Here is a 25,707-nt window from a genome sequence, read left to right as displayed (position 1 = left end):
GTTAACCTAATCCTCGCGGTGGGGTAATGGCTTGGTAATAGTGTTTGGGGGGGAATTTGTGAAGGGTATTTCAGAAAACGTCACGTTTGGTATATAAGGATGTTCAATCGAGTTCGAGCTCACGGTACTCTGGTATCGACTCGTCTTCCTTCAAAGCTGTTGCCTTGTCCGATGACAAAATCGCGCGGCGCGTGTGTTCATCTGCGCTGACACACGAATGTAGATCGGAGAAATTGTCCCACGAACAAGGCAACTAAAGAATAAACTAACACAACACATCTTAAGGAGAGGCAACGGCTTCTGTCCCTCAAAATGAGTGACGACACGGACTCCCCCCCTGAGAGGGAAATGAAGGTACGCGGTTATCCACGAGCTGTGTTGACAAGTTAGCATGTTTGAGCTAATGTTTGCTCGCGCGCAGTCAGTTGATTTACTGCGGTTCTGTCCTGGTTTTTCATTGAAATAACATTAGCACAAAGCATTAAGCGACAAAGAGACACATTGATCACGTAGACACACAAATAACAGTGTCCTAATGTTACGTCGTTAACTGCTTAAGGCAAAATGCACTTTTATCTTGGAGCCAGCTAGTTATGCTAACGTGTTAGCTACCGGCACATCCGTTGATACATCTTGTAACGTTATCCTCAATATGAGTTATTGATGTCAACGTGACATTATATGCATTCACTGTATCCTGTGTGTGAAGTTAAGACACTTCATGTTCAGTAACTCAACGTTACTATGACGTTATCGACGTAGCATCATTAGCTAACGCGACTGATCATTGTCAACCAACATGTATTATTACATTCTTTTTTTTTTACTTAACGCTACCCGAGTTCAAGTTGAACGTCGCCGCGGTATTTGTTTAAAAGGAAAGCTTCACTTCATTCAAAAGCTTAAAAAAAAGGCCGGCTGTGACGTTTGACAAACAACATGTTTACCGTAGATATCATTTTCGTTTTTCATCCACACTTAAGTCTTCACCCCTTGTATTTCTATTTCAGGACTTTCAGTTTCGTCAGATGAAGAAAACCAGAGTCTTTGACCCTGCTGAAGATCTGCCGAGAGAAAGAAGTAGTCTTCTCACCATTTCTAACAAATTTGGTTTAACTTTTGTCGGGCTCGACAGAACATTCAAAGTTTACCAAACCCGAGACATTCTGACTGCTCACGCATTTGACGGCAAAGCCAACGAAATCGGTATGCGTTGTGACCTTAAGGGTTTAAATCTGAATGATCATCCAATGTGGTTTTCACTGCGTGTTATTCGTCGTTACTAACAGGGACCTCCCCATCTTATTTCCCATTCACGTCCCTTTCACGTGATCGCCTGTCCTAGTTGAGGGGACGCCAGCTTTGGCCGAGGTGACCGTGGACGTGACTCTGCACCACTTGGCTCTCAGTTGTGATGAACTCACTCTGTCGGCGTGCGGCGTGTCTGAGGGGGCGACTTTGTCCATCACGTTCTATGATGTCCGCACCTTCGTGAACAAGGTGACTGCTCTCAGTATCACACTTATTTAAGGATTTTGTATATAAGTTTGTTTAGTTAAAACACAGCAGTAGGGATGTAGGGATCCCAATAATTCTCCAGTAGATATGTCAGATACAGATACTTACTGAAATGAACAATGTTTACGGGGAAATAGAGGATTGTTTTGATAAACATTTGAACATTTTATACTATAAGCTGACTTCGCTAATATTCAGATAACCCTGACATTCAGCAGTAATGTATCTATCGTACACTATCGTGTCCAAATAGATATTCTACATTTTTAAAAATACAGTTTTTGAACCTTTACTGCAGATGGTCAGTCCATGAAATAATTGAATGAGAATTAGATGGATTTGTCCTATTGTTTTTTTTGTTTTTTTCTAGGCACGACCACAGAAGCTACCTTTTGCATCACTGTTGCCAGCAGTTGCGCCCGGCACCATGGTGCAGGACCTGAAGTGGAATCCTGGGCATGCATCCATGTTGGCGGCCTGCCTGTCTGACGGCCGCATGATGATTTTGGATGTTACTGACACTGTCAGGGTGCACGCCGAGCTGCCGGCTTCAAATGGCATCACGTGTAGTGAGTGAAAGACTGCGTGTAACACTTGATTCCGCTTGTCCTCCACATATCTGTTGCGGATACATTTGAGTTTTTTCACACAGTTTGCTGGAGTCCGAAGGGAAAACAAGTCGCCGCTGGAAAAATGAATTCCACATTTAGTCAGTATACACCAGTAAGTGAACCCAAGTCACCCTAATTGGAAATAAGCCGCATGTGGCTCCATCACAGCTGCAGCATGTAACGACTGACATGTTCTCTCCTCTGTTGAAAAGGCTCTGGAAGAAAAAAAAACGATTCCGTGTCCACACTTCTATACCTCCGACCAACCTGTCAAAGGTAAGGCAAATCCTCTAAAAATGTATTAATGTCTGTGTTGTACGCCTGCAAACTGTGCCTGATGATGAAATGTACATGGACTCAAGTATGACCAGTATAATACATGTAATGCAGTTGAAATCCACAGCCTCTCTTTCCTGGTTTCTCTCACAGTTCTGGACGTGCTGTGGCTGAGAACCTTTGTGTTTGCAGTGGCATATGCTGCTGCAGATGGGTCCCTGGAGACCCCTCCTGAGCTAGTGTTGATCTCCCTTCCTGTGAGTAGGCCCTACATGCACAGTCCACTGGATTCACCTCCTCACATTTGGAACCTTGTCACGTTTTGGCCCTCCAGTCTTCAATTGATGGGCAATGAATTCAAATTTGACCATATATTTCTCTTGAAATTCCCTTGCTTTGTTTGTGTTGGTTTGAAGATATTTTCTCCACAAGGGCACAATATCAAGGTGAAGACACAAAAGTAGCACTAGATGCTCTGCCAGATTAAACGGTATATTGTGGCTTTGAAGGTCCGCACACTTTGTGGTTTGTCCACACTCTTGTGTAGTAGCGCTGTAGTTGCATTTAGGCTCCCGCAGTAGTTCCCATGCGCAGCCTCCATGAGCATTGTAATTCAAGTACAATGCTCCATGCAAATGACCAAAGAGCCCCACAGTAAACGGCTGTTGTTCTTGTTTCATGTAGCTACTGAGGTCACGACTTATCCCACTGATAGGCTTCCACCATACGTTCGTTTCATCTGTTGCTCCAGCTTGTCAAAGTACATTAAGCAAATGTGCGGTTTATTTGTATTTTTAATTTTTTTTTGTAGAAGAAGGATGAGAAGGTGGAGACAAAGTATTTGAACTTTAGTGACACGGTGTACGGCAGCTGCACCGAGCGACAGCACCACTACTTTCTCAGCCACGTGGAGGACTGGTAAGAATGGGAATGAATATGAGCCCCCCCCTCCCCCCCAAAGCGTTGCGCTCTTAAGGGTGATTTGTTTGTCATGTTGAATTGGTGTGATGTTTTGCTTCACCTATTCCATTTCATACAGGGACGTGGTGTTTGCTGCATCAGCGGCGGCCATTGAAGTCAGCGTCATAGCCGCCAAACCGGAGGACAAGGTACCTCAATGAGCGAACTGACCGCGTTATGGAAATCACAGGTTTAAGTGACAGTTTTGAAAGTGACTAGAAATGAAAGGTGTACAAGAGAGTTATCGATTGTATCGCTTACTTTACATTACATGTCATTTAGCTGACGCTTCAGGACAGTACGGCCAGCTTGTAGTTATCCTGAGTTTATTTTTTTTACTTCAATAATGTTATCTTTGGCATTTAGTGTAGAATTCTGATTAACATAAAAACTGATTTTTATTCAGATCATTTCCTTTTTTAGCGTTAATGTTGACTTTAATTGCTTTCCGCTGTTGTGATGCCCGTCACCGATCGTTGTCCTCTCAGACCTGGGAGCTGTGGATCCTGGAAGACGCAAGTAGGGCTGAGCTGCCAGTGACTGAGACGAATGAAGACACTCTGCCGCTTGGCTTAGCCATAGACTTCACCAGCCAGCAGGAGATCCACATCAGTAAGTGGATTTGGCTTTTTGTTTACTTCCCCGTGTCACCCCGACCACATTTGCACATGGACACAAAACGCTTCCATGCAGCTTCCTTCCTTTGTCTTCTCTGATTCCATGTTGTTTTTTTTGTAGGTTTTATTTGAGAATCTAAAGTTAACATTCATTTTATGTTCGCAGATGTCTTCAACCACCTTCCTTTTGTATTTGTTTAAGCTCCAGAAAAAGGTTCTGTCCAGTACTGCCTCAATGAGCGGATGAAAGCTTAAATCCATCACTTTTCTTTGTGAGCACAGCATCCACTGCAGTGTTGTGTGCCGCATGCGTAAAGAATATAGATAAGCACCCCCCCCCCCCCCCCCTCTCCGTAGACTGTTTTATCTTAAATGGCTCAGTCTGCTAGACGCTCACGTAGAGCTGCTGGTGCGTCTAGCTCCGTATCTCCGCGCTCGCTCCAAGAACTCCCTCCCCGGCAACACAAAAAAACCTGCGATCGGGGGCAACATTCTAACACGATTATAAGTCTGATGTAAAAAGGGAAGGTGGAGAAACACAAGCGATCTGTGGAGGAGGGAGAAATGTCCTCATTAAAATGGCTCCGGCGGGCTGGAGGACCACAACAAACATCGAGCCCAGACAATCCTGTCGCAGAATGCTGATGAGGTTTACCGCGTGCCCCCACCCCACGTTCCCCCGCTGTCACTCGTATGGCTTCTCATTACCTTGGCGCCATAGTTTCATACCTGAAATACAACAGACTGAACACGGGCTACAGTTTTTTGTCCCTCTGCCTTGTCTGCTCTTTTTGTAGGTTATTCTATGACTCTTTTTGTGGGTTTGCATATCGAATGTGTAAAGTACAGGACAATAGTGAGGAGAGGTGAGTCAGTGGAAAACAAGCAAACTCTCAGATGTACTTTGAAAGGGCAGCTGCTGCTGTCATCTGTTGATGACTGAGAGTTACACTTGTGGAATAGAAAGCGGGGAAGAGGACAAAGTTTCCTCTTTTTTTCTGACAGGTCTGAAATGACTCGTTCCAGTTCTGACTAATGCGCCTTTAATTTGTCATAGTTTAAATGTTGGGTTTAGGAGAGTACAACGGAGGCGGTTGTGGAGGGCTGGAAAGAGTTCGGGGCGGTGCAATGGGCGGTTTATTACCAGATGAGACATCTTAGGAGGCCTGTCTCTGCACGCTATCACAGTGTGCTGCATTTACACTGAAACCTGTGTGCTTATATTGACCACTGGGGGGCAGAATGAGCCACGGTCAATCACTGCTCTATCAAGGCTTTTACTATTAAAGACACCACCAGCGTTGACCGTTGCAGGCCTAGTGAGCATGAAGCACCGGGTCAGTTATTTCCTCCGTGGAGCGGTTTGAGGGAAGTCCTCTTCTTCGCGTAGACGTCAGCGTCCCTCTGTCTGAATATCTGTGTCCCATTTCTCATCCTCTCAAAGCCGACGAGAAGATCTTGCCCCCAGCGCCCACAATGCTGATGCTTTCCACCGAGGGACTGCTCTGCCCATTCGCTCTGCTCAACCTCAATCCCGGCGTGAAGCAACTGGTCTCTGCACCGGCCGTCCTCGCCTTGGAGGGGGAGAGGGCGCCCAAGCCAGGTGAGACAGCCGGGGACTCGATTGTGGGCTTTTTCTTTTTTTTAATTTTCTTAATCACACAATGCAGCGTTAGGTTTTCTGAAGGTTGTCAGTCAGTGTTTGTAAGATTCTCCACTTTCTGATGTGGTCCTTGGACATATCACCGGACATGCCATCCATTAGTTTCTAAAGCAGTATTTTTCATCGGCCACCTATCAATCAAAGCACATAATATATGAAGTAATATAGGAAGAAAGGCTTTTATCTGGCACAACATTTTAGTTTTATTTTAGCTTTAACATAAAGCTGGTGTGCAGGACTCTCACAGATGCGTGAAAGCCTGTTAGATTCAAAGCGTTGCAAAACAAGGGCACACAATGCTGATTAGGCATCATGCCGCCTGGGACATCTCACAGGCTCTTTGCAACTCATCCTCTGCATGACAAGTTCTTTCTTTTTTTTCTTCTTTTTTTTTAATGTAAATCATTCTCTTGCTTTCTTTGAGACTGTTATGGTTTTACAAAAATTTTTTCCAGTTGATTTTCAATATATGTGCACTTGCCTTTTGTAGGCTGAAGCCAGATGTTTTGGTCAGGGATCTTTGACCACACTGTGAAGTCCTTCCTTTGATCGCTCAACGCTCGAGACATTTTCTACCAGAGAACGAACGTAGACACAACTTGAAATGAGGTCAAATGAGAGACAATTTTTATTTTCCGTTCACAGGTTCTCTGGCAGCTCAACCACCCAAAATGCCTGCCTCATTCCCATCTGCCCTAGCGACATTCCCAACCATTGGTCTCTCTCCAGCAGCTGCTTCCACCCCGGCGGCGCCCGTCGCGTCCTCCTTCGCTGCCCCGTTCAGCGTTGCTCCTGCGGCTCCTGCGTCCTCCGTGGCGCCGTCGTCGAGCTTCAGTTTCTCGGTCCCAACTACATGCGCCACCTCCGCCCCTCCGCCTTTCTCCATGGGTGTGCTCGCACCGTTTGCCTCAGGGTCCCTTGGCCTTTCCTTTACCTCCAAGGCTCCCTCGGACGCCTCTTCGGCGTTTTCTTTTACCCCTTCGGTCAAACCCGCCGCGGCGGCAGCACCAATTCCCACTCAGACACCCCAGAGCATCGCCGCTGCCTCCCCATCTGCAGTAAAACTGAATCTAAATGAGAGGTAAATCCTTTGTGACCTATTATTTGAATGGATTGCCGTTTGTATACATACAAAGATCCATCTGCTCTTCCCCAAGGTTTTCAGCTCTGGAGAACCCGGCACCGTCCTTCTCCTTCGCCTCGCTGCCCAAAATGGTCGCTCCCACCTCCAGCAGTTTGACCGCCCCTCCACCCTCGTACTCTAAGACACCTGCTGTGTTGCGTAAGCCTGCCTCACGATCTTCACCTTGTTTCTTTGCACAAGCGTGTCATTCTGATTTGTTGACGGTTGTGTCTCAGCTCCAGCGCGGCCGGTTCAAAACAGTACACCAACCACCGTCGTCCAGAAACCTGCTCCTGCTCCCCAGGCGCGTGTCCAGGCTCCTCAGGTTCTGTCTTTTTATTTTTAAGGGTTTTTCCTCTGTTTTATACGTTGAGACAAACTCTTTATTATTTATAGATCTTTAGATTTAAAAAAATATATATATATTGACCATAGAAATTTAAATTTGCTTTCGGTTGAAAAGTATCAATACCACACAACATGGCAGGCGAATTTCAACTTTGAATTGAAATAATATATTTACGATTTTTTTTTTTTTTTTTACATGAATGGAAACATTCTTCTGTTTGAGTGCACATGTTCAAAAGATTCTTTGATTATCATTTAAAAGGAAATAAAGTGCAACAAATATTATATTTTGGAGCAAATGAGAATGTGACAATAAGGCGTGCGTGCGTGCGTGTGTGTGTGTGTGTGTGTGTGTGTGTGTGTGAGAGAGAGAACAGGCTGTATTCGAGAAGAGATAGCGAGAAAGCACAGTTTGTACCCGTGTATCGACAGTGGGTCAAAATAAGTTTATTGGATAACAGAGTTTTTTAATTATTGTGTTTTTGTTGGTTTGTGTGGTTTGAGGTTTTCATGTACCTTTTTTACTTGACTGTACTTACTGCAGGCTTCTGTTAGTGTGAAGGCCCTCGAGAAGCAGCTACAGCAAAAGAAAGACTCTGATCCCATTATGGCTGGTATATTGGAGGAGGTGAGCCATGCATTCCAGTACACACTGGTGTACTATGGGGGGAGATATTAGCACACGGCTAGCTGCATATTGAAAACACTCTTCACTGCATAAATACAAAAACTCTGAAACACACAAAGTAACGTCATGCTTCCACTGAGACACATTATCAGATAGTTTAAATATATACTTTGCTTCCGTCAATGCTGCAGCTACTCCCCGTTGGATTTGGAACTAAACCTCTTTGTCTTCTGATCAGATTGCACACTTCCAGAAGGAGCTGGATGATCTCAAGGCGCGAAGTGCGAGAGCTGACTTCAAGGTCGGCGCCATTGACGAGATGAAAGAGCTGAGGAAGGAGTCAGAGGACTTCCATATTTTCACCCTGGAGATTAAGGAAACAACTGAGGTAAAATGAACAAATAAAAACAACTGCTTCAGAAGGCAATTGTCTTGCGGTTGGGGTTATAGGTCTGCTCTGGTATGATAAATAAAAACAGCGTGTGTACAATCTCCCCACCTTGTGGTTGGAGAGACTAAACACATCACTTTGTTTAATGGGGTATTCTTATTTAATGGGGTATTCAATATTGACATTGACAAAAACGATAAATGATCATTTATTGCTTTTGTTGTTTGTAGTTTACTGGCTGCTTTCTACTTGTTGAAATTAAGGTTCATTATTTTCTGATTCACAGTCTCTGCACGGGGACATCGGCACACTGAAGACTACTTTACTGGAGGGCTTTGCCGGGGCAGAAGAAGCCAAAGCCCAGAGCGAGCTGAGCAGAGACAGAAATTACAGACAGCTGCTGTACAAAAAACCTCTGGACCCCCGCAGCGAGGAACATATCAAGGTGAACTGTTGGCACGAATTGATACTTGAATGAGTCACCGACACGCATTTCTTCTTTCATTTATTTATTTTTTTTTTTTTCATTTTCCTTATTTAGGAGATCCGCAGGCTCTACCAGTATGTGACGTTTGCTGTGGAAGATGTCAACGACGTGTTGGATGTGGAGTGGGAGAAACACCTTGAGAAGAAGAAAAAGCAGAAGTAAGCACAAAAATCAGCCCTTTGAGTGATTTGATCCTGAAGAGCTCGGGTGGGTTTAATTTGTTCTGAAACGATCCTCTTTCGCAGACACATGGCTGTGCCGGGACGGGAGGGTCTGTTCACCACACTGGCCAACAACCTTTACATCATCAACCAGCAGAAGAACCGGCTGGAGCAGTTGGTCAAGCAGCTCACCTCGCTGCGCCTCTACAACAAGACCGCCGGTCCGACCATCAGCCGCAGCGCTGCTGCCACCGAGTCTTCTGCTGGGTAGGAGCAGCAGCAGAGACGGAGGAGTGGGAGTCAGTGGTGCACTTTGTAGACTTTAGCTTGTGATAGAGGAGACTTTGGAAGTAGGTTTGGGGATAAAAGACTTCATATTTAAAGTTGCCCTTGATTTAAATGGTCTTGAATCTGAAGGATTTTCTTAATGATTAAAGCTAAATAAATTCCGTATGGTTTAATAGCTTGCAAAATAATCACTATTATCCAAGAATAATTGAGAGTGCAGTGATTGACATTGATCGGTGCACAGTAGGCAGCTGTTGTTAAAGTTTGTACACCTTTCTCTGCTTTTCGGACAGTTTGGAGAGCGAGCTTGAGAGCTTAAGGGACGCACTCCTGAAAGCGAGGCTGGACACCAGCCCGCTTAAAACCAAATCCAAGTCGCCAGGTAGCAATCTTATACATATTTCTGAAACAAAATAAGTGAAGGATATCGAATTTGTCAATTTTAAGCATATGCATGATTTATGTTTAAAATATATGATGTTTTTTCATCAGTCAAGTTCTCACCGGTGAAACAGTCCCAGCTGCGTAACTTCCTCTCAAAGGGACAGATGCCTCCCGTCCGCTCAACTGCACCAGGTGAACAAACGCTGCACAAACTGATTTCTTGGTCTACCAACTGTACATTTTTCATTCTGGGAATGTTTATAAATGGAGTTTAGCTTCAACAAAATCTCTCAAATGAACTCCCAATAGCAGTCAAATGAAGAAACAACACATTGATTTCAAGGTGTTAGTATTTTATTTTATTTTGCTCGATGTATTATAGTTGGGAAATGGCATTCATAGCAATCAATCTGTATATACCAGTTGTGCCCAACCAGTCGATCGCGGTCTACCAGTCAATCGCGGGCTGAATTGCAGTCGAGTTGCAGTCGATCGCGAGAAATTTTGTGTCACTCATGTGTTGTGTATAGCCCACTCCTACTGTTGTGTAAAATACTGTGGCGAGCTTGGCCAGATGAATGAGACAGGAGACTTTCACTGCCTTTCCTGTGCTTCAGCAAGACCCCAGGATAGACCCTTTGTTAAGGCGTTGAACACAGAACTTCACCCACAGCCATACCAAGTTGGGTCATGGTGCCCACACTCTTACACATTAAAGTAACATTTGAGCACAACACAACATTAAACAGTAACATTTGAGCACAACACAACATTAAACAGTAACATTTGAGCACAACAGAACCTAGAAAAACACACATAAACTTAAACACTAGAACATGAACATAACAGATAGGGAATAATGGAACTCGAGACATCAACTTGATTTCAATAGATTTATTTAGAAACAGGGAAACAGCTGCCGACTTTTCCAAAAACCTTGGCGTGAGACCGGCCGGGGGGAGCCGGGGGGGGGTGCAGACGAACACTGACGACGCGTTTTCTGCTCCGCTGATGGGAGCGCGCGGACGTATCCGCGCAGCGCGATACCAAGCGTGTTGTAAACGTGTCCATGGACAGGAAAGGAAACTTACATTACTGTTGTGTTCTGGGGCCCCTCTTTTTCAATGGTAGTCTCCCAATTTCTTCGGCGTGAGAAATCGTAGGTGTGGCGTGACAGCGTGTGAAACCGATCAAATGCGTGAGCCTCACGGCCAATGCGTGAGAGTTGGCAGCCCAGGCTATGGGCAAAGACTGGGCGGAGCTTGAGAGTGCACGTTATGATGAGCAATCTTGTCAGAATTTGACAGGCGCTTCACTGACTTTGCATCCATTGAGCCTGTTGTCAGCTATCTCTGTTTTCCATTGGGGGAAAATATAGATGTGGATTGTATAACGTCCAAAGTGGCATCACTCTTCAACCTGGATAGCTGTGCTATTGAGAATGAGATCCTCACACTGAAGAATGACATTAAGCTCAAATCCAGAGCAACACCTGACATGAATGTCCAATTCTGGAATCTAATGCAGAAAGAGAAGTACCCCAACCTCAGACAAACTGCAGAGAATTTGACTGCACTTTTTGGATCAACATATTTGTGGGAGTCTACCTTTTCACATATGAAAATCATCAAGTCAAAATACAGATCCACCACTTACGGTTGCTTACGGCTGGCACTCAGCTCTTACTGTCCGGACTATGAGAGACTAGCTTCCTCCTCTCAGTGCCAGAAATCCCACTAAGGTAGAGAAATACCACTTTACCAACTTGAATTAGTTCTTATAAAAAGCCAAAGAATTAGGCATTGTATTATTTGGGTTGTTTGTCTGTTGTGTTGTTACGGGCCAGTCCTAGGCCTACTTGTGCTTATTCTTTGCATTCACATTTACTTCAATAAATGTATTATGATTGTTAAAACTGTATCTATGTGTCAGAAAACAGTGTCCTATATAGGTGTGCAATAAATTGTGGCTACGCTACGGCTTTCGATATGGCTTGGTAGATCTCGATGCACTATCAACTTTAAAAGTAGATCTTTGTTCAAAAAAGGTTGGGCACCCCTGGTATATACCTTGCCTAAATTCAGCATTTTTAGAGCCCCATGATGTAACTACATTTCCTGTTGTTTATGTTGATGCCAGCTGTTTAAAAAAAATGACCAACCCAGCCATAGTTGTATGTGAGCTAAATGATCTCCGTCTATTCTCCTCCAGCCAACCTGTCTCGCTCGGCCTTCCTTTCCCCGAAATACTACGAGGACCTGGACGACGTGAGCTCTTCGTCCTCGCTGTCACAGTCCCTGGAGCCGCACCCGGCGGACTTGGAGGAAGAGGACGAGGAGGAGCTTCTGCCGGAGCCCCTTCCGGTCATCCATCCATCCTTCGCCGGCCCCCGCCACCCCGCAGTTGTTAGGACCCCCTCCATCCACCCTGGCTTCGGTGCCATCCAGTCAACCCCTTTAGCGAAAATTCCCTCGGTGCAGGGCCTCGGCTTTGGACTCAGCCCCATCGCCAGCCCTGGTGAGCGAAGCCACGCGCACTCTCGCTTCAAAGCCGGCGGGTGACTGCTTTTTAAACGCCGCGTCAAACGTGCTTTGTTTTCCTGTTTCAGTTCCAACCAATAAGATCAGCCTCTGTGGGGCCGACAGCACGGCTCTCGCCACAAAGACGGTGAAACACGGAGCCCCGCCGAGCGAGAGGAGCGTCCCCGTCACCATCCCCGCCCAGCAGGCGGCGGCCACTGCTGCTCTGCGCCGGCAGCTGGCCAATCAGAAGACAGGTAGCGGGAGCGCGACTTTGACTGCAATTGAAAATAATGATTCCATTGTGTATTTTTAAATGGTAATGTGAGATTTGAGAGGTTATTACGGACAACACCGTGTCTTAAGGAGCCGTTTGTATATTGAGGTGCTGTGCCGACTGCAAGTCACCAGGGGGAGACACAGACCCCGGTAATGTCGGAACACTATGTGCTCATAGTCACTGCACTACTTCAGTAAAATTCAAACCAGGCATAAATCACCATGGATACATGGAATTCATTTAAATACACATGCCTTCTTGCTTTTTTTTAAATGTACGTGTATTTTGTGTATGTTTTGGTCTGTTGGTTTCTTATTCATTTCTGTGTGTTCCAGCTCTGGTCGGTACGTCCTTGACAGAGTCTACTTTAAAGACAGTTCCTCAGGTGGTCAATGTCCAGGAGCTTAAGGACAAGGGGCCTCCGAAGCTGGTTTCCAATATAGTCAGGTAAAAAAAAAAAATGATTTTTTATGAGTTAACTTATGTCTTGAAATTTTCTGTAATAAAAGACAACTACAGCATATATTTTCTTTCGATAAGGGATGGATTTTCTCTTTTTGCTCTCAGTTAAAGTGTTCTAACTATCCATATTGTGCATGATATCCTTCCTTTGCCAAAAACGGCGCAGCCTAAATAGTATATCTGTGATGTGATCTGTATTTTTATGTCATGGCTCTTCTCCAGCACACTGGATTTTTTTTAAACAGTTTTCTGTATAACCGATTCAAAACGGAACGGTGTGAATGGATTACACTGTATGCACACTAACTGTCTCTTTGTATTCCATTTGAATTCACTGCATGACTCACACGCCTCTGTTTTGCCCCTTCCGGTCTCCTGCACCTTAATCTTCCTGCTCACTGGGCTGTGCTCCACTTTTTGTGCTTGATATTTAGGCGGGCCAACAGTCCTTGCGGCTTTTCCCAAATTAAGCCTGTTTGTAATAACAAACGAGCAGAGCAAGGCATTGTGGGAGTAAGATGATTATGAATGTGAGCTTTCCCCTGATTCCAACCTAGTCTTTTGTCTTGCAGTAGTGTAATGGTTCAATTTTCTTGAAATGATTCCTAGCTCTGTGTGTGTGTGTGTGTGTGTGTGTGTGTGTGTGTGTGTGTGTGTGTGTGTGTGTGTGTGTGTGTGTGTGTGTGTGTGTGTGTGTGTGTGTGTGTGTGTGTGTGTGTGTGTGTGATGAATTTGGTTCAAATGTAAACTACTATTCATTTAGACTGAGCTCAGAAATGCGTGTCTTTTTTTTTTTTTCTCCAATCCTGCATAAAATACTTTGCAGCAGAGACCAAGCTTTGCGTTGTGGATGCCTCATATCAGACATCAACACCCCAGCTCACTAACTTATGAGGTTGTGAGTTGTTTTTGTGGACAGGATTTTTTTTTTAAAGCAAAACACTCGTCTCTTTTCTCTTTCACAGCTCATCCACACCAGATCCAGCAGCTCCCGTCTTTGCAACAGTTTCTTCCAACCAGGCCAAACGTGTGAGTACCACATCTATCCATCACTCACCAAGCCGTCATTCAAGTTGTCACAGGTTGTATGTACACCCACACTGCCGGGTCAATTGATAAAGTCCCTGTTTAAATACTCACAGTCAAGCACATTCAGTATTAGTGTACCTCACACTGCAATCCTAGTGAGAATTCACAGATTGCTGACAGGTTTACATGCCAAGACAGACGATTACCTACATGGGTGGGAAATGCCCCAGTTCCATCCCAGGTTGATGTTACAAATTGCACTTTGGTGACACGGGTACTCCTTTACACAGACTTGCTTCACTGTTCGATTCATTGGAAATGACCCGATCAAGCTCCAGCCACATGGGTGCACATCAACACCAGATTTCAGTACATTTAGCAGAGTGTTCAAAGGAGCCTGCTCTGACTGTTTTAACTGCACACTCTAATTCGCTACGCCTGTTTTAAAACTGTTTGTACAGAATTCTACCCAAGGTATCCAGAAGATGTCCTCTGAAGGCACAACCACGGCACAGACGGGCTTCGACTTTGGTAAGAACTGGTTAAACATTGTTTGCTCGCATTCAAATTCAGTTACACCAAAACAAACAATTACAACTTTGCTTACTATTCTTAACTATAGGCGGGAAAAACACACTTTATTCCCTTTTCTCTTTTTTTGCAAGGGAACACCCGATTTGTTGGATTTGAATCTACTTCATTAACTTCTAAACCTTGGTCCAGATCTTTTAATCCGCCGAGTTAGAGTCTAAAGATTCGCCCGGCGTCATGACATGAAGCGACAATTCCGTGATTTAAAAGTAATCCAGCGGCGGACTAACGATAAAGCAATCTGCACCGAGGAGGAGTCTAATGACAAAGCATGAATCTCCAACCCTGACCAAACAATTGAAAACCTTTGCACAAATCCTCCCCGAATGCGGACACAGTTTATACGGGATACTTAATGTCTCTTCTGGTCTGCTGAATGAATGGATTTGAAAAAATTAAACCACTGGCACAAAGTATGTCGTCACGGTAACACATCTGGTCTCAAGTGATTGACATTTCGTCCCCTCTAATCAATTTCCAGACTGTAGATAATAACCGGGTGTCAACTTCTGTGTCTTTCAGGTCAATCCTCCTTAACGGAGGTTTCCGGGGGTCCTGCTGTCTCAGCAGAGCAAAACACCAGCAAAGGTTTTTCGTTTGCATCAGGGTGAGTCAATTATGAAACTTAATGCATTCTAAAATCTAAAAAATGCATGCAACAATTTGTAGACTATATCTCCATAGTCATTTATGTATTTATCCAATCAAATGCGATCTCCGTCAGTTATTCAACACTTACTGAAATTTAACAAAAATGCATTTGATCTCCAGCTCGTGGGAGGAAGAAGCAATTAGTTGCATTTAGCCATTTGGCTGTTCCAATATCATTGGGCGTATACTTTTACAAAAGAGTATTTTAATGCTGCAGCAAATTGATTAAATTCAGATCTAAATTAATTGTCACTTCAATTTTCTCCTGCAGGTCTTCAAGCTTCAGTTTTGCTTCTGTAACTCAGGGAGCTGGAATGTCACAAGGTAAGATGATGCAGCAACTTGCTTTGAGGGTCATCAAATGTCCACACGCTCATCGTTGTCCTCTGTCTCCCCAGTGAAAGATGTGGCTAAATTCTCCTTTGGTGGAAAGTTAACGTTTGGCCAAAATGGAGAAGAGCCATTCGCCCTCACCCCAAAATCCGTCTCCCCTGCCCTCGGCGGCGGGGGCCCCGCTCTGCCTCCGAGCGCCTCGGGGGACAGGCCGGCCTCTGCCCTCAGGGTAGAGCCACAGCCCCTTAAGACCGTTGGGGGAGAGACTCTGGGCAGCTTCTCCGGACTGCGCGTGGGCCACGGAGAAGAGGGTAAAGATCCGGCCTCCAAACCTGCCGCTGCCTCATTCGCCTTTGGGGAACCCGGACTCTGTGTGGGAAAGGGCGCCGCGCAGTTCAGCTTCGCCTCCGGTCCCCCGAAGGCTGCCGACGATTCGACGGCGGCAGACTTGTCCAGGGGGGCCGCCTCGGGCAGTTTGTTCAAGCCCCCCGAACCGAACCCCAAGCAGGCCTTCTCCATTCCTCAGTCCAGCTCCGCGGCCTCGGCTTTCGGAAGCCTCCTCGCAGCATCTCCAGACTCCTCCGAGGACGCCAAAGTGTCCCCGCAACCCTCCGAGCCCACGCCGCCCCCCGATAATCAACCCGCTGCCGGACCGGCTGTACAGAGCGCCGGTCCGCCCGCAACAACCGGGCCTGCGGCGGACGCAGCGGAAACCCCGGCAGTCGCGGCCGCGGCTCCGGCGTCAACACCCGCACCTCCTCCGGCCACGGCCGCCCCTGCCGCCAACCTCCCCTCCTCCACCACTGCACCGACCGAGGCGGCCACTCCAGCACCAGCCGCTGCGCCTCCCGCAATGGAACCCACGCCGGACAGCACCACCACCCCCGTTGCTTTTGTGCCCCCCGCCGCTGCGGCTGCTGCAGCCCCCGTCACCCAGGTTGCGCCAGCAGCGTTCCAGCCTCCCGGTTCTGACAAACCAGGTTCCATTTTTACCCAACCTGCTCTCGCGACAACAGACGGCGGTTCCCTCTGCATCATCCCGGTGATCAGCACAGCGGCCGCCGCGGCCACCACCCCTAGCCTGACCGTCAACAGCGCCACGACTGCAGCTGGGGGGTCTGTGTTTGGGCAACCTGCCTCTTCTCCGGCCCCCTCAGCGCCAGCCGCCCCGGCGTCCACAGGTTTCGGCTCCGCTGCCTTTGGTACGCCAGCCGGAACCGGTTTTGGCAAGTCCATGTTTGGCCAGGTGAGCGGCTTTGGTCAGCCCGCCGGCAGCACCGAAGCGCCCGGCGGCTTTTCTTTCGGCCAATCGGCGTTCGGAGGCACATCGAACAGCGCCACTACTGGGGGAGGTGTTTTTGGAGCTGCTACCGCCACCGATGCCAGTTCCTTCTCCTTTGGCACGAGCAGTGGCAACGCGGCCAGCAGCACGGGCTCCGGGCTGTTTGGACAAACCACAGCGCCGGCGTTCGGTCAGAGCTCGGGTTTCGGACAAGGGTCCGCGTTCGGGAGCAACACTACCACGTCCTCGTCCACGGGATTCGGCTTTGGACAGCCGTCAGGTGAGTGCGAGTCTGTGCTTAGTTTCTCACCAGCTCACTCTTCAGATTAACTGGGGCGATTTAATCCAAGACTTTTACAATTTGTATTATTGTATTTGTTCTTGTGCAAATTATAGTTTTAATGTCACTAATCCTACAGTGAAATTTACATTTCACATCGAAAACACCGTATCAGAACAAAATGATGATTGAATCCTGTGGCCATTTATGAATCCGGAGAAGGACGCCGCTGTGCTCTCAGAGGCATCGGATACGCAAGGCTCTCGAATTTCAGACCAGTCAGCCGTAAAAACAAGTCAGTCGAAGGCGGCGTTGCCGCTCGGAAATGGTGTGAAATTTACTAGTCCGAACTAGAGAGCCACAAACCGTTACGTTGTGGTCGGCGGCGTTCAAGCTGACGTCAGTGAGCTTGTTGGGTCCGTCTCACAGTGCCGAAGGGCTCATTCAGTTGACCGTTGGTGCTGACCAAAGTCAAATGTGACACTCTTCTATTGGATTAAATGTCGCAGCGGGGAGGACGTCCGATTGTCTCCGTAGTATCCGGTCCGTCTGGGAGGATCGGGCGACGTGGCGGTCTGAGTGAAGAGGGTGGCGTGAGGGGAGTTGTCGCATTCCCAGAGATTCTCTAAATACCCGGCATAGCAGGGGAAGGTCTGTGGACAGCTGACGCTAATGTGTCAGCTCAGCAGGAAGATGCAGCCTTTGACTTCTCTGCTCAGTTTTCCCAAGTGAACCTATTCTCATAAACAATATTGAGGGGGGGGGGGAGGGATGTGCAGCAGCCGCTAGCGCGTCCATGGTCCTTGACTCTGTCGTTCTTTTCCTCCTCGTCACAGCTTTCGGCTGCTCTCCCGCCGCCCCCGTGTTTGGCCAGCAGCAGCAGCAGCAGCAGCAGCAGCAGCAGCAGCAGCAGCAGCCGTCATCCGGTGGGACCCTGTTTGGGCTGAATGCAGCCAGCCCGGCGGCGTCGAGGTTCTCCGGCGGGGGGTTCTTCACCGGCCTCGGGGGCAAACCGAGCGAAGACGCTGCCAACAAGAACCCGTTTGGCACCAGCGCCCCTAGCGGAGGGTTCGGGCAGCCCGCTCAGACAGGTACGAAGAGAAGGAATGCGTTTAATTCTCGACTCCTGTCTTTCCAGGAATGTGTATCCATAGATACGAGTTTACAGTTACAATTACGGCGTTGAGGAGGTTGGTTTGTGGCGTTGTCTTTCTTGCTTCTTCACTTTTGTTACACCGGCACGGACGATCCATCGGGTTAAACCGGACCTTCAATCTCCTCTAGGTGCCAACACTCTGTTTGGGAGTAGCAGCGCCAAGACCTTTGGTTTCGGACAGTCGTCCTTCGGGGAGCAGAAGGCGAGCGGGACCTTCAGCACCGGTGCCGGCAGCGTCGCGTCCCAGGGATTCGGCTCCTTCTCTTCTCCAACCAAAACGGGTACGGCCGTCCCCCATAATGCTTTTGTTCTGACAGTACTTTGGTTATTGAGGCCCTTCTCCCATGTGCTTGTGAAGACATTTTCAGACCAAACTGGTTCCCATGCTGTTTATAAAACCCTAGGGGGGGTGTGGCTTCAGGACTGCTGGTTTAGGGACGTATGAGGTTCACCGATGGCAGCAGCAAGGTTATAATAGCAATCCTTGACTTGTAGACCTAGTGTCATTTTGCACATCAGCTGACACCTGAGCTGCAGCTCAGTGCTCTTATCTTCTCACCCCGGCGGAGTGGAAAGTGAGGTAGTCGTGATGCGTCATTGCCTGCCGCACCTCTTAACAGTGCATATGCACATTTTACAAAGTTTTCCTCCTTAATTTAACTGTTAATTATTAATTTGTCAGTATCAGTTATGTTGGACATTCAAGGTATAAGATTCCACAAAAAGGAGCCATAGTTTTAAGCATTAACAATTACCTGAAATCCCTCCCAAATAGATACCTTTTTTTAAAGATTAAAATTGAGTTCATGTCCTTTTATTTATTTATTTTAAATATATTTATTCTCGGGCAAATTAATAAATCAATCCTTCTTGGTAGTTGTGTTGGCCGTCCCGGCTTTTGCAAAGACCCACTGGTAGATGATTCCACTCAACACACAAATGCGCAGCCGCTGGCCGACGTACAGGCAATGTAATCTTGTCACATTAGCTCACTAAATTATTTATTGGGCCACGCCGGTAGCCAGCGTGTAATTTCAGAACACCCACTCCCCCACCCGAGTCCCACCTGCGTAGCTTTGAGGTGGTGCGAACTGTTCATGCCGTCTATCAGCTGTCACGGGGTGTAATTGTGTGTTACTTTATGCAACGAGACACTTTGTTGTTGTTGCTGTGGTCGCCAGGTTCACGTGTCTTCTTGTGAAATGCAATAGGAACAGATATTTCCCTCTGTGCCGTACCATACGCACCCCTGACAAGGGTGAAATATCCTTTTGAAATGAAGCTCTAATCATACGATGCGAAGAACCATCGCGCCCGACTTTCTCCTCCGTGTAGAAACGGCGCCGAGGACCATGTGACTCCCCGTGTAGGTTCTCCTCCTGAACTTTTTTTTTTCTTCGATTTTCCATCTTTCTCCCCCTCCCCCCAGGTGGCTTCGGCAGCGCGCCGGTGTTCGGTAGTCCTCCTTCCTTTGGCAGCTCCCAAGCGTTTGGTTCCGCGGCGACATTTGGCTCGAGCCCGTCCTTCCCCAACAACATGGTTCCCTCCGCGGGGAAGGTGTTTGGAGAGGGAACAACGGCCGCCAATATGGGAGGATTTGGGTAAGAAAGATAATGTTCTGTTCGCCAACATTGACACCAACTAAAACACACAAAAAACAGGTTTGGTCAGTACAGTTTAAATAGAGTGTTAGAATCACAGCCCTATTATACAGGTGCATCTATTTATTTTTTACTTTTGTATATTAAAGTATTAAGTAAATTAATTTCCATCATTCCAATGATTTCTCCGGCTGTATCATCATTGTTCGTTCAATTCTGTGTGTGTTTTTTCTTTTCCCTTCTTTTTTTTTTACTGTGAGCTCGGCTATGAGCCCGAAACTCTGGGCCGCTGTGCAGGACTAGATTATTTCCCCCAGATAATCTCACTCCAGGCTCATGCTGCAGATTAAACCGGCCCCTCTCGCTCGCCTCCCCCTCTGTTTTGCTTGTTCTCCCCATTCTCTCCCTTGGGAGTCAAAGGGGGGTGGGATTACCAAACCCCCCTCTCGCAATCCAAACACACACTCATACACACACATGCACTCACACACACCATCTGACACCCTCTGCCTCGTAGCATGTTTACTTGGTAGCAGCTGGAAAAGGTTTACATACATTATAGTAGCATCTCTTCCCTATCAAAGTTATTTTCACCAGTGCTGAAAAGAAATATTAAAATGTTGTCATAGCGCTCAGTAGTATCGGATATTGATTATTTACGCATTGTAGTAATCGTAGCTTGTTGTTACGGGTAACCACATCGAGCCTTCTGCGTCTGCTTCCGTTTTCAGCTTTGCCCCGGCTCCCAACGGCCCGTCTTTCGGCGCTCTGGCCAATCAGAGCGCTCCGTCGTTCGGGGCCGTGGCCCAGCAGGGCGCCGGGTTCGGGAGTCAGCCCAGCAGCTTCTCTGGCTTTGGGCAGCAGCAGCCGCAGGCGGGAGGTGAGACCACGGGGACCCTTTCGTCCTTGTATATTTCTATACCGTCTGTCTGTATCCTGTTATAAACTCACTGGTACAGATAACTACAATAACACTGTGAAATGGGAATCTCATGAATATTGTTTTCATCACAATCCAGATGTTTTATGGCTACAATAATCAGATTAATTACTGTGGCTTTTTTTTAATGTTTGTCAGGATTCTCCGGAAACACTTTTGGATCTACAAACCAGTGAGTGTTGTCAATACATCTACTTTGAATCAATGTCTTTTTGTGTGTGATCCAATGGACGCTCTATGTCTCTGTGTGTCCCCTCACATCTTTCTACCTCAACACAATTCCCCATAAAACATCTTAGATTTAATACCTATTTTTGCTTAGAAATGTACAATCGATAATAAGATGTCGAGTAGATTACCGCTCATGATAAAGGTTCACGATTGAAAGCGCTCTAAGCGCTTCCTTACTTATCGCCCCGTTGTGTGTTTTTATTATCTAATTCTCCTTTTCGCTCCTTTCTTCCCTCAATCCCACTTCCTACCTCTCCTTCGTTTATGTTGCCTCCCCCTCCATTTGGTGCCGTGTGTCACAGAGCAGCCCGAGTTCCCCGGGGTGTCTTCCAGTGAAATGCACTCAGGAGTGTTGGGAGACGAGGTTTAGCCCATTGGACGTGTGCATATGCTGTTAATAATCCCTCTCTCCGTCTCAGTTCTTCTTCTCTGACCTCCCTGCGTAGTGCACATTCATAGCAGTGCTTCTTTGCTCAACTCAATTATTACTTTCAAAACAAGCATCTCATTTTTGCCATTTTATTATTGATATTTATATAACTACAATTGAATAATAGCTCATCCAACATGTGAAGCCCTCACATGTTCGTTTAAATGTCAATCAATTACCGCTATTTGATGAGTGAATTAATATCTTTTTTAATAGTGCCCGTTTTTCTATCCTTAAATCCCTTAAAATTCCACACTTCCGTCTTTGGTCCTTTTTAAATAAACGAAGCTGCTCAGCATCACTTAATATCCGTTTTGTCAACACTTTATTAAAGCCGTAATCATCACGTGCTGATGGAAATATTTAAATGCAATAAGTAGATGGCACAACTTCAAATGGGAAATTGTACAGCGCTTGTGACGAATCTAATAATATAATCTCTCCCTCTCTGATGTGTCTGTCGTTTCTTCTTCCAGATCAAGTCCACAAACATTTGCCAGTTGGAGAAGCTAGTTCCATTAAACTTCCACCTCGCTGCCACAGTGCTTTCTGCAATCAAGCTCTCTGTGCCTCGTGGTTGGTGAAGGGAATAGGGCGAAGATTGTGTTGCATTTGGGCTAAATAAAGTCAAATGAATTTAAAGAAATGCATGCATTTTCTTTTCTAGAAAGGTTTTTATAAATATTCAAAGTTTTTAACCAGCTTTAAGTTTTCAATTTATATTCACATTTGGCAACTTAATGTCTGGTCTTAGAGGATTGAAGTATTGAACATAGAAAAAAAAGATTATTTGTCATACAACTCATACCGCAGGGCGACTTATGGCTTTAGTTCAATTTGTGTGCATTTTTACGTTTTGGTTTATTCACTTTTAAGCATAGAAATACATAAACATCTTCTCAACAGTTTGCTTTCTTTGAATGGTGGGAACATGTTTCCTTTGCGTGGCTGTACGAGTCCAAATTTGCTCCAGTTGTATCTGTCAGGATGGTTGTGAATAAATATTCAAAAAGTGGCCTACAACCATGTAAAATTAACCAAAAATGAAACATGCACAACATGCTAAACTGTTTGTGGTCAATGGTGAATAAAAACTCTATATTCCTGATTTTTGCAGTAAATCCCTGCTTGATATATTTTTACTTGGAAATAAATAATTTGTCTCTTCAAAATTGTATTTATTAATGCAGACATGTTAATTGCTCATTTGTTTCTTTCATTCATATAAATAATCTAAAGCGTTCAGCGTGCTGCTTGGATACATTATGTTGCATCTTTGACACACATTGTAACACAATTTCACAGCACCACGTTTCAGAAATGGCGCTTGGTGCCGTGCTTAGTATTGCCTTAATTAAGAGGAAAATCAACTCTGAAGGATATTCATGCCAAACAAAATTCAGTTTAATTGGAGGTTGCGTGAAGAACCGCATGGCAGCCGGCCCTGAAGCCGCCGCTCACTAATTTATGCAGAATTGTGGATGTGCAACTCATTCCTCCATTTTCAGTGAGGAATTCATTACCTCGCACACAGGCCTAAATTGGGCCGTGGGAGAATGCCTATTGGGGGGCGTGGGGGGGGGGGGTCCACGGCGCATATCGAAAGGCTCAATGTGGTGGCATACGGCCGCCATCAACGGAATGCCATTCCCGGCCTTTGGCTGGTCCCTCTCTGCACCCTTATCTTTACCCCCCCACTCACCCCCGGCCCCCCCAGACATGTGGCCAAGGTCCTAAACCAAATGCTAAAATCCATTTCCCCCAATAGTCTTTAATATATCTATAGATATATAACCGGTAGACTGCCTGCAGAAAGCGGCTGACTTTGTAGATGTGATTACAGATAAATGACTAATGTTTTGTTGTTTTTCCCAGAGATTCAAAATAAGCGGCGTTTTCACAATGATGATGATGTTTGATCAGCGTCCGCTCGGCCTGATGTCCCAGGTACAGGCTAATAGTCGGACACGCTGGCGGATTACGGCGGCACACGGGCAGTTGGAGCCCAAAGTCTGTAATGCTTTCAGCTAAAGCGGATGAGCTTATGAGATTTTCTGCACCCGATCCACAACTGGGCCCCCAATGAAAGCATGAATGACGGAGCTGTTGTTACTATTTATTGCAGCATGAATATAACGGAGACTCAGCGGGGGGGGGGGAAGTCTTGTGACACTGTTCCTGGTGATGGAAAGTCTCACCGGCACTCTGGAGGACGGCAGCTGTCTACATGGAATCCAGATTAGAAATAGCTTTGTCAGAACCACCCACCCCTGCCCCCCCTCTCCCACTCCACATCTTCATTCTCTGGGCCCCCACCACCAAGTAAGTGATGACTAGCGGCTCTTGAGAACATCCGACATTGCTTAGCTGGCACATTCATCACCTCTACATGCGAGCGCGATGGGGAAGGGGGGGCTTCACTCCCCAGCGGGTGCATCTTTTGTGTATGGAGGCATTCCTATATGAACAGCGGTGAATGCCACCGTTCTCTCTCTCTCAGGAGTCTCCCATGCATGCACCAGATTGCATGGTCCAGTAACCCCCCCCCGGGAGACAAGGGAGGGTTGAGGGATGTGAGATGTGAGGGATTCACAGATTAGAATAATAAAAAAGGATCAGGAAGGTAAATAAGTGACAGATACTGGTCATTGGCTTGCAGACGTTAGCATTTAGCTCCACATGACTCTTGGTCTTGTTCATCATCTTTTCTATAATATATTATAGTGCCATCTTGATCTGTGCACGATGTGGTGCATATAACCACACAAATAAGCGTACAAACTCCGGCCTTTTCTTAGTCCACACACTGTAAAGTCTATTGGATGTAAATACCATTTCCATGGTTACAAATCCAAAGCAAGGGAAGAGGAATTTGCTTTAAATGTTGCCGTTGTCTTGCATTGTCCCAATTACTTAATATTAATTTGAAATGCCAGTTTGTCCCTACTCATTGTCCCCCAGCTGTGTCTGTCCTTTCTTTATCTGCTGTCCCACAGCCCTTTGAACCGGTAAGATGCACGGAAATGATTTTGTGTTTATTTATTGTGCCCTGAGCGTCACGGCGGCACCCTGACTTCAGCATGGTGCGTGATAACTGTCCCCAGCAAGTTTATCCCAACCTCTGGTTACCTGCCTCAGGTCCTCGTCCCTCCCCGCTCTGTCTTCGCCTGACTCGCAGGGATTACGGGGTTCAGTGTCATCACTTACGCTGATACTTCAAAGGAGCTTCAAAGTCTACAAAAAAACCCTGCCTGTGCACAGAACGTCTCTCTCCGCCGTTCAAATGTAAAGCTTGGGGACCGAGATGTGTGGCTTCCTCTGGCAGCATCAGAAGCACACTTGACATTAGCCCCTCGCTTTGCCTCCCCAGTATTAATTGTTAGTAAATGACTTTATTAACGCCTTAGTTACATGGATACCTGCAGAAGTGAAGACACAATTGCATTAGAGTTGTGGAAACCCCAAACCTCTTTTCATTAATGGCTTGCATGTGATGTATGAAACATATCCAGCATTAATAAAGCTGCAAATACAAAGTGGCACCAAGTGCAGCCGGATGGCTGGTTGTTGATAAATGGAGGTACACGTGGCGCAGCACTGTGCCACGGAGTGACGAGGCGTCGCAGGATGTTGTTTCACACTCCTCCTCACTAACATCAATCAAGTTTAAATGTTTTTTTTTCTTCTCACTTTTCTCAGCAGTCAGAAAACTACAAAGTGTGGGGGGGGGGCATCACATGCTGCAATTACACTGATGGCAGTTCAAGTTTGCCCATAAGTACCCTCACGGCCGCTTGTGGGATCTGTTTAATGGCTCTCATTAATTTAGATAGAAATGAACCATGTAGAGTTGCCAGGACCGTTATTATTCCATAGTGAGTGTCAATTTAGAAAGATTTATTTGATTAATGGATCTGCATTTTCTGTTTTATTAGCCCAAGTTGTGTTGTGATTATTGTGATATAATTTTGAAAAGTGTTAAAAACAAATGATTTAACAATACGTCTTTCACTGTGGTCGCTTTGGTGGTAAAATGGATATTAAATTGCATTTCATGTGGTACCGAAAAAGACTAGTTTGAAATGTAACATTTTTAACCCTGAATTGCTTCATATAAATCTTCATTCGCTCGGTTTGTGTTGACAGTAAATACAAAAAAAATGTAATCTCAAAAATCTCTTTTGGATTTATTTTCCCCATTTTTTATTGATGAAGTGTTTGCCACAAATATGCCTTTGGATTCTCTGATGCTTTACATGTCTGACATTGGAGAATTCTGGGCATATTTTTGTGGTATGTCATTTATCGGTCTGTGGGACTTTCCAAGTCTAATGTGATTTTCCGAGTTGAATGCACACACTCTTAGCTTATGGGGGGGGGGGGGGGGGGAATGGAACTTACAAAGTCCGTTATGCAAAAGAAATTGTTCCAAAATGCCTCTTTGGTGCAAAAGGGGAGTCCGATGAA

General features: G+C 46.1%; 1 protein-coding gene across 2 annotated transcripts; it reads left to right on the top strand.

The window, feature by feature from the left end:
• Positions 1 to 118: 118 nt before the first annotated feature.
• Positions 119 to 21,886, top strand: nup214 (nucleoporin 214). Of its 2 annotated transcripts, XM_078088154.1 has the most exons (36): positions 119 to 354; positions 1,011 to 1,206; positions 1,346 to 1,500; positions 1,889 to 2,087; positions 2,171 to 2,241; positions 2,342 to 2,405; positions 2,559 to 2,662; positions 3,217 to 3,323; positions 3,445 to 3,514; positions 3,854 to 3,977; positions 5,427 to 5,585; positions 6,291 to 6,726; positions 6,803 to 6,927; positions 7,005 to 7,093; positions 7,661 to 7,744; positions 7,983 to 8,132; positions 8,422 to 8,580; positions 8,677 to 8,780; positions 8,868 to 9,050; positions 9,365 to 9,453; positions 9,564 to 9,647; positions 11,667 to 11,972; positions 12,064 to 12,231; positions 12,590 to 12,701; positions 13,682 to 13,745; positions 14,207 to 14,276; positions 14,859 to 14,943; positions 15,259 to 15,311; positions 15,386 to 16,882; positions 17,719 to 17,769; positions 17,800 to 17,973; positions 18,167 to 18,319; positions 19,468 to 19,639; positions 20,371 to 20,519; positions 20,718 to 20,751; positions 21,717 to 21,886. In XM_078088154.1, the coding sequence occupies exons 1-36, from the start codon at positions 313 to 315 to the stop codon at positions 21,751 to 21,753; spliced, it is 5,919 nt and encodes a 1,972-aa protein (XP_077944280.1). In that variant the 5' UTR covers positions 119 to 312; the 3' UTR covers positions 21,754 to 21,886. The 2 variants fall into 2 exon arrangements, with proteins under 2 accessions (XP_077944280.1, XP_040053783.2); XM_040197849.2 differs by having other exon boundaries at positions 17,719 to 17,973.
• Positions 21,887 to 25,707: the final 3,821 nt, after the last annotated feature.

Source organism: Gasterosteus aculeatus, chromosome 14, assembly GCF_964276395.1.
Source record: "Gasterosteus aculeatus chromosome 14, fGasAcu3.hap1.1, whole genome shotgun sequence".
In the NCBI taxonomy this organism is placed as follows: domain Eukaryota; kingdom Metazoa; phylum Chordata; class Actinopteri; order Perciformes; family Gasterosteidae; genus Gasterosteus; species Gasterosteus aculeatus.
The sequence above is the reverse complement of the archived record's forward strand: the minus strand, read 5'-3'. Positions and strand labels throughout refer to the sequence as shown.

Coding starts and splice junctions, on each gene's coding strand:
- nup214 (XM_040197849.2), top strand. CDS start 313: ATGAGTGACGACACGGACTCCCCCCCTGAGAGGGAAATGAAG. Junction 1,207..1,345: donor CGGCAAAGCCAACGAAATCG/GTATGCGTTGTG, acceptor CGCCTGTCCTAG/TTGAGGGGACGCCAGCTTTG. Junction 9,454..9,563: donor AACCAAATCCAAGTCGCCAG/GTAGCAATCTTA, acceptor TTTTTTCATCAG/TCAAGTTCTCACCGGTGAAA.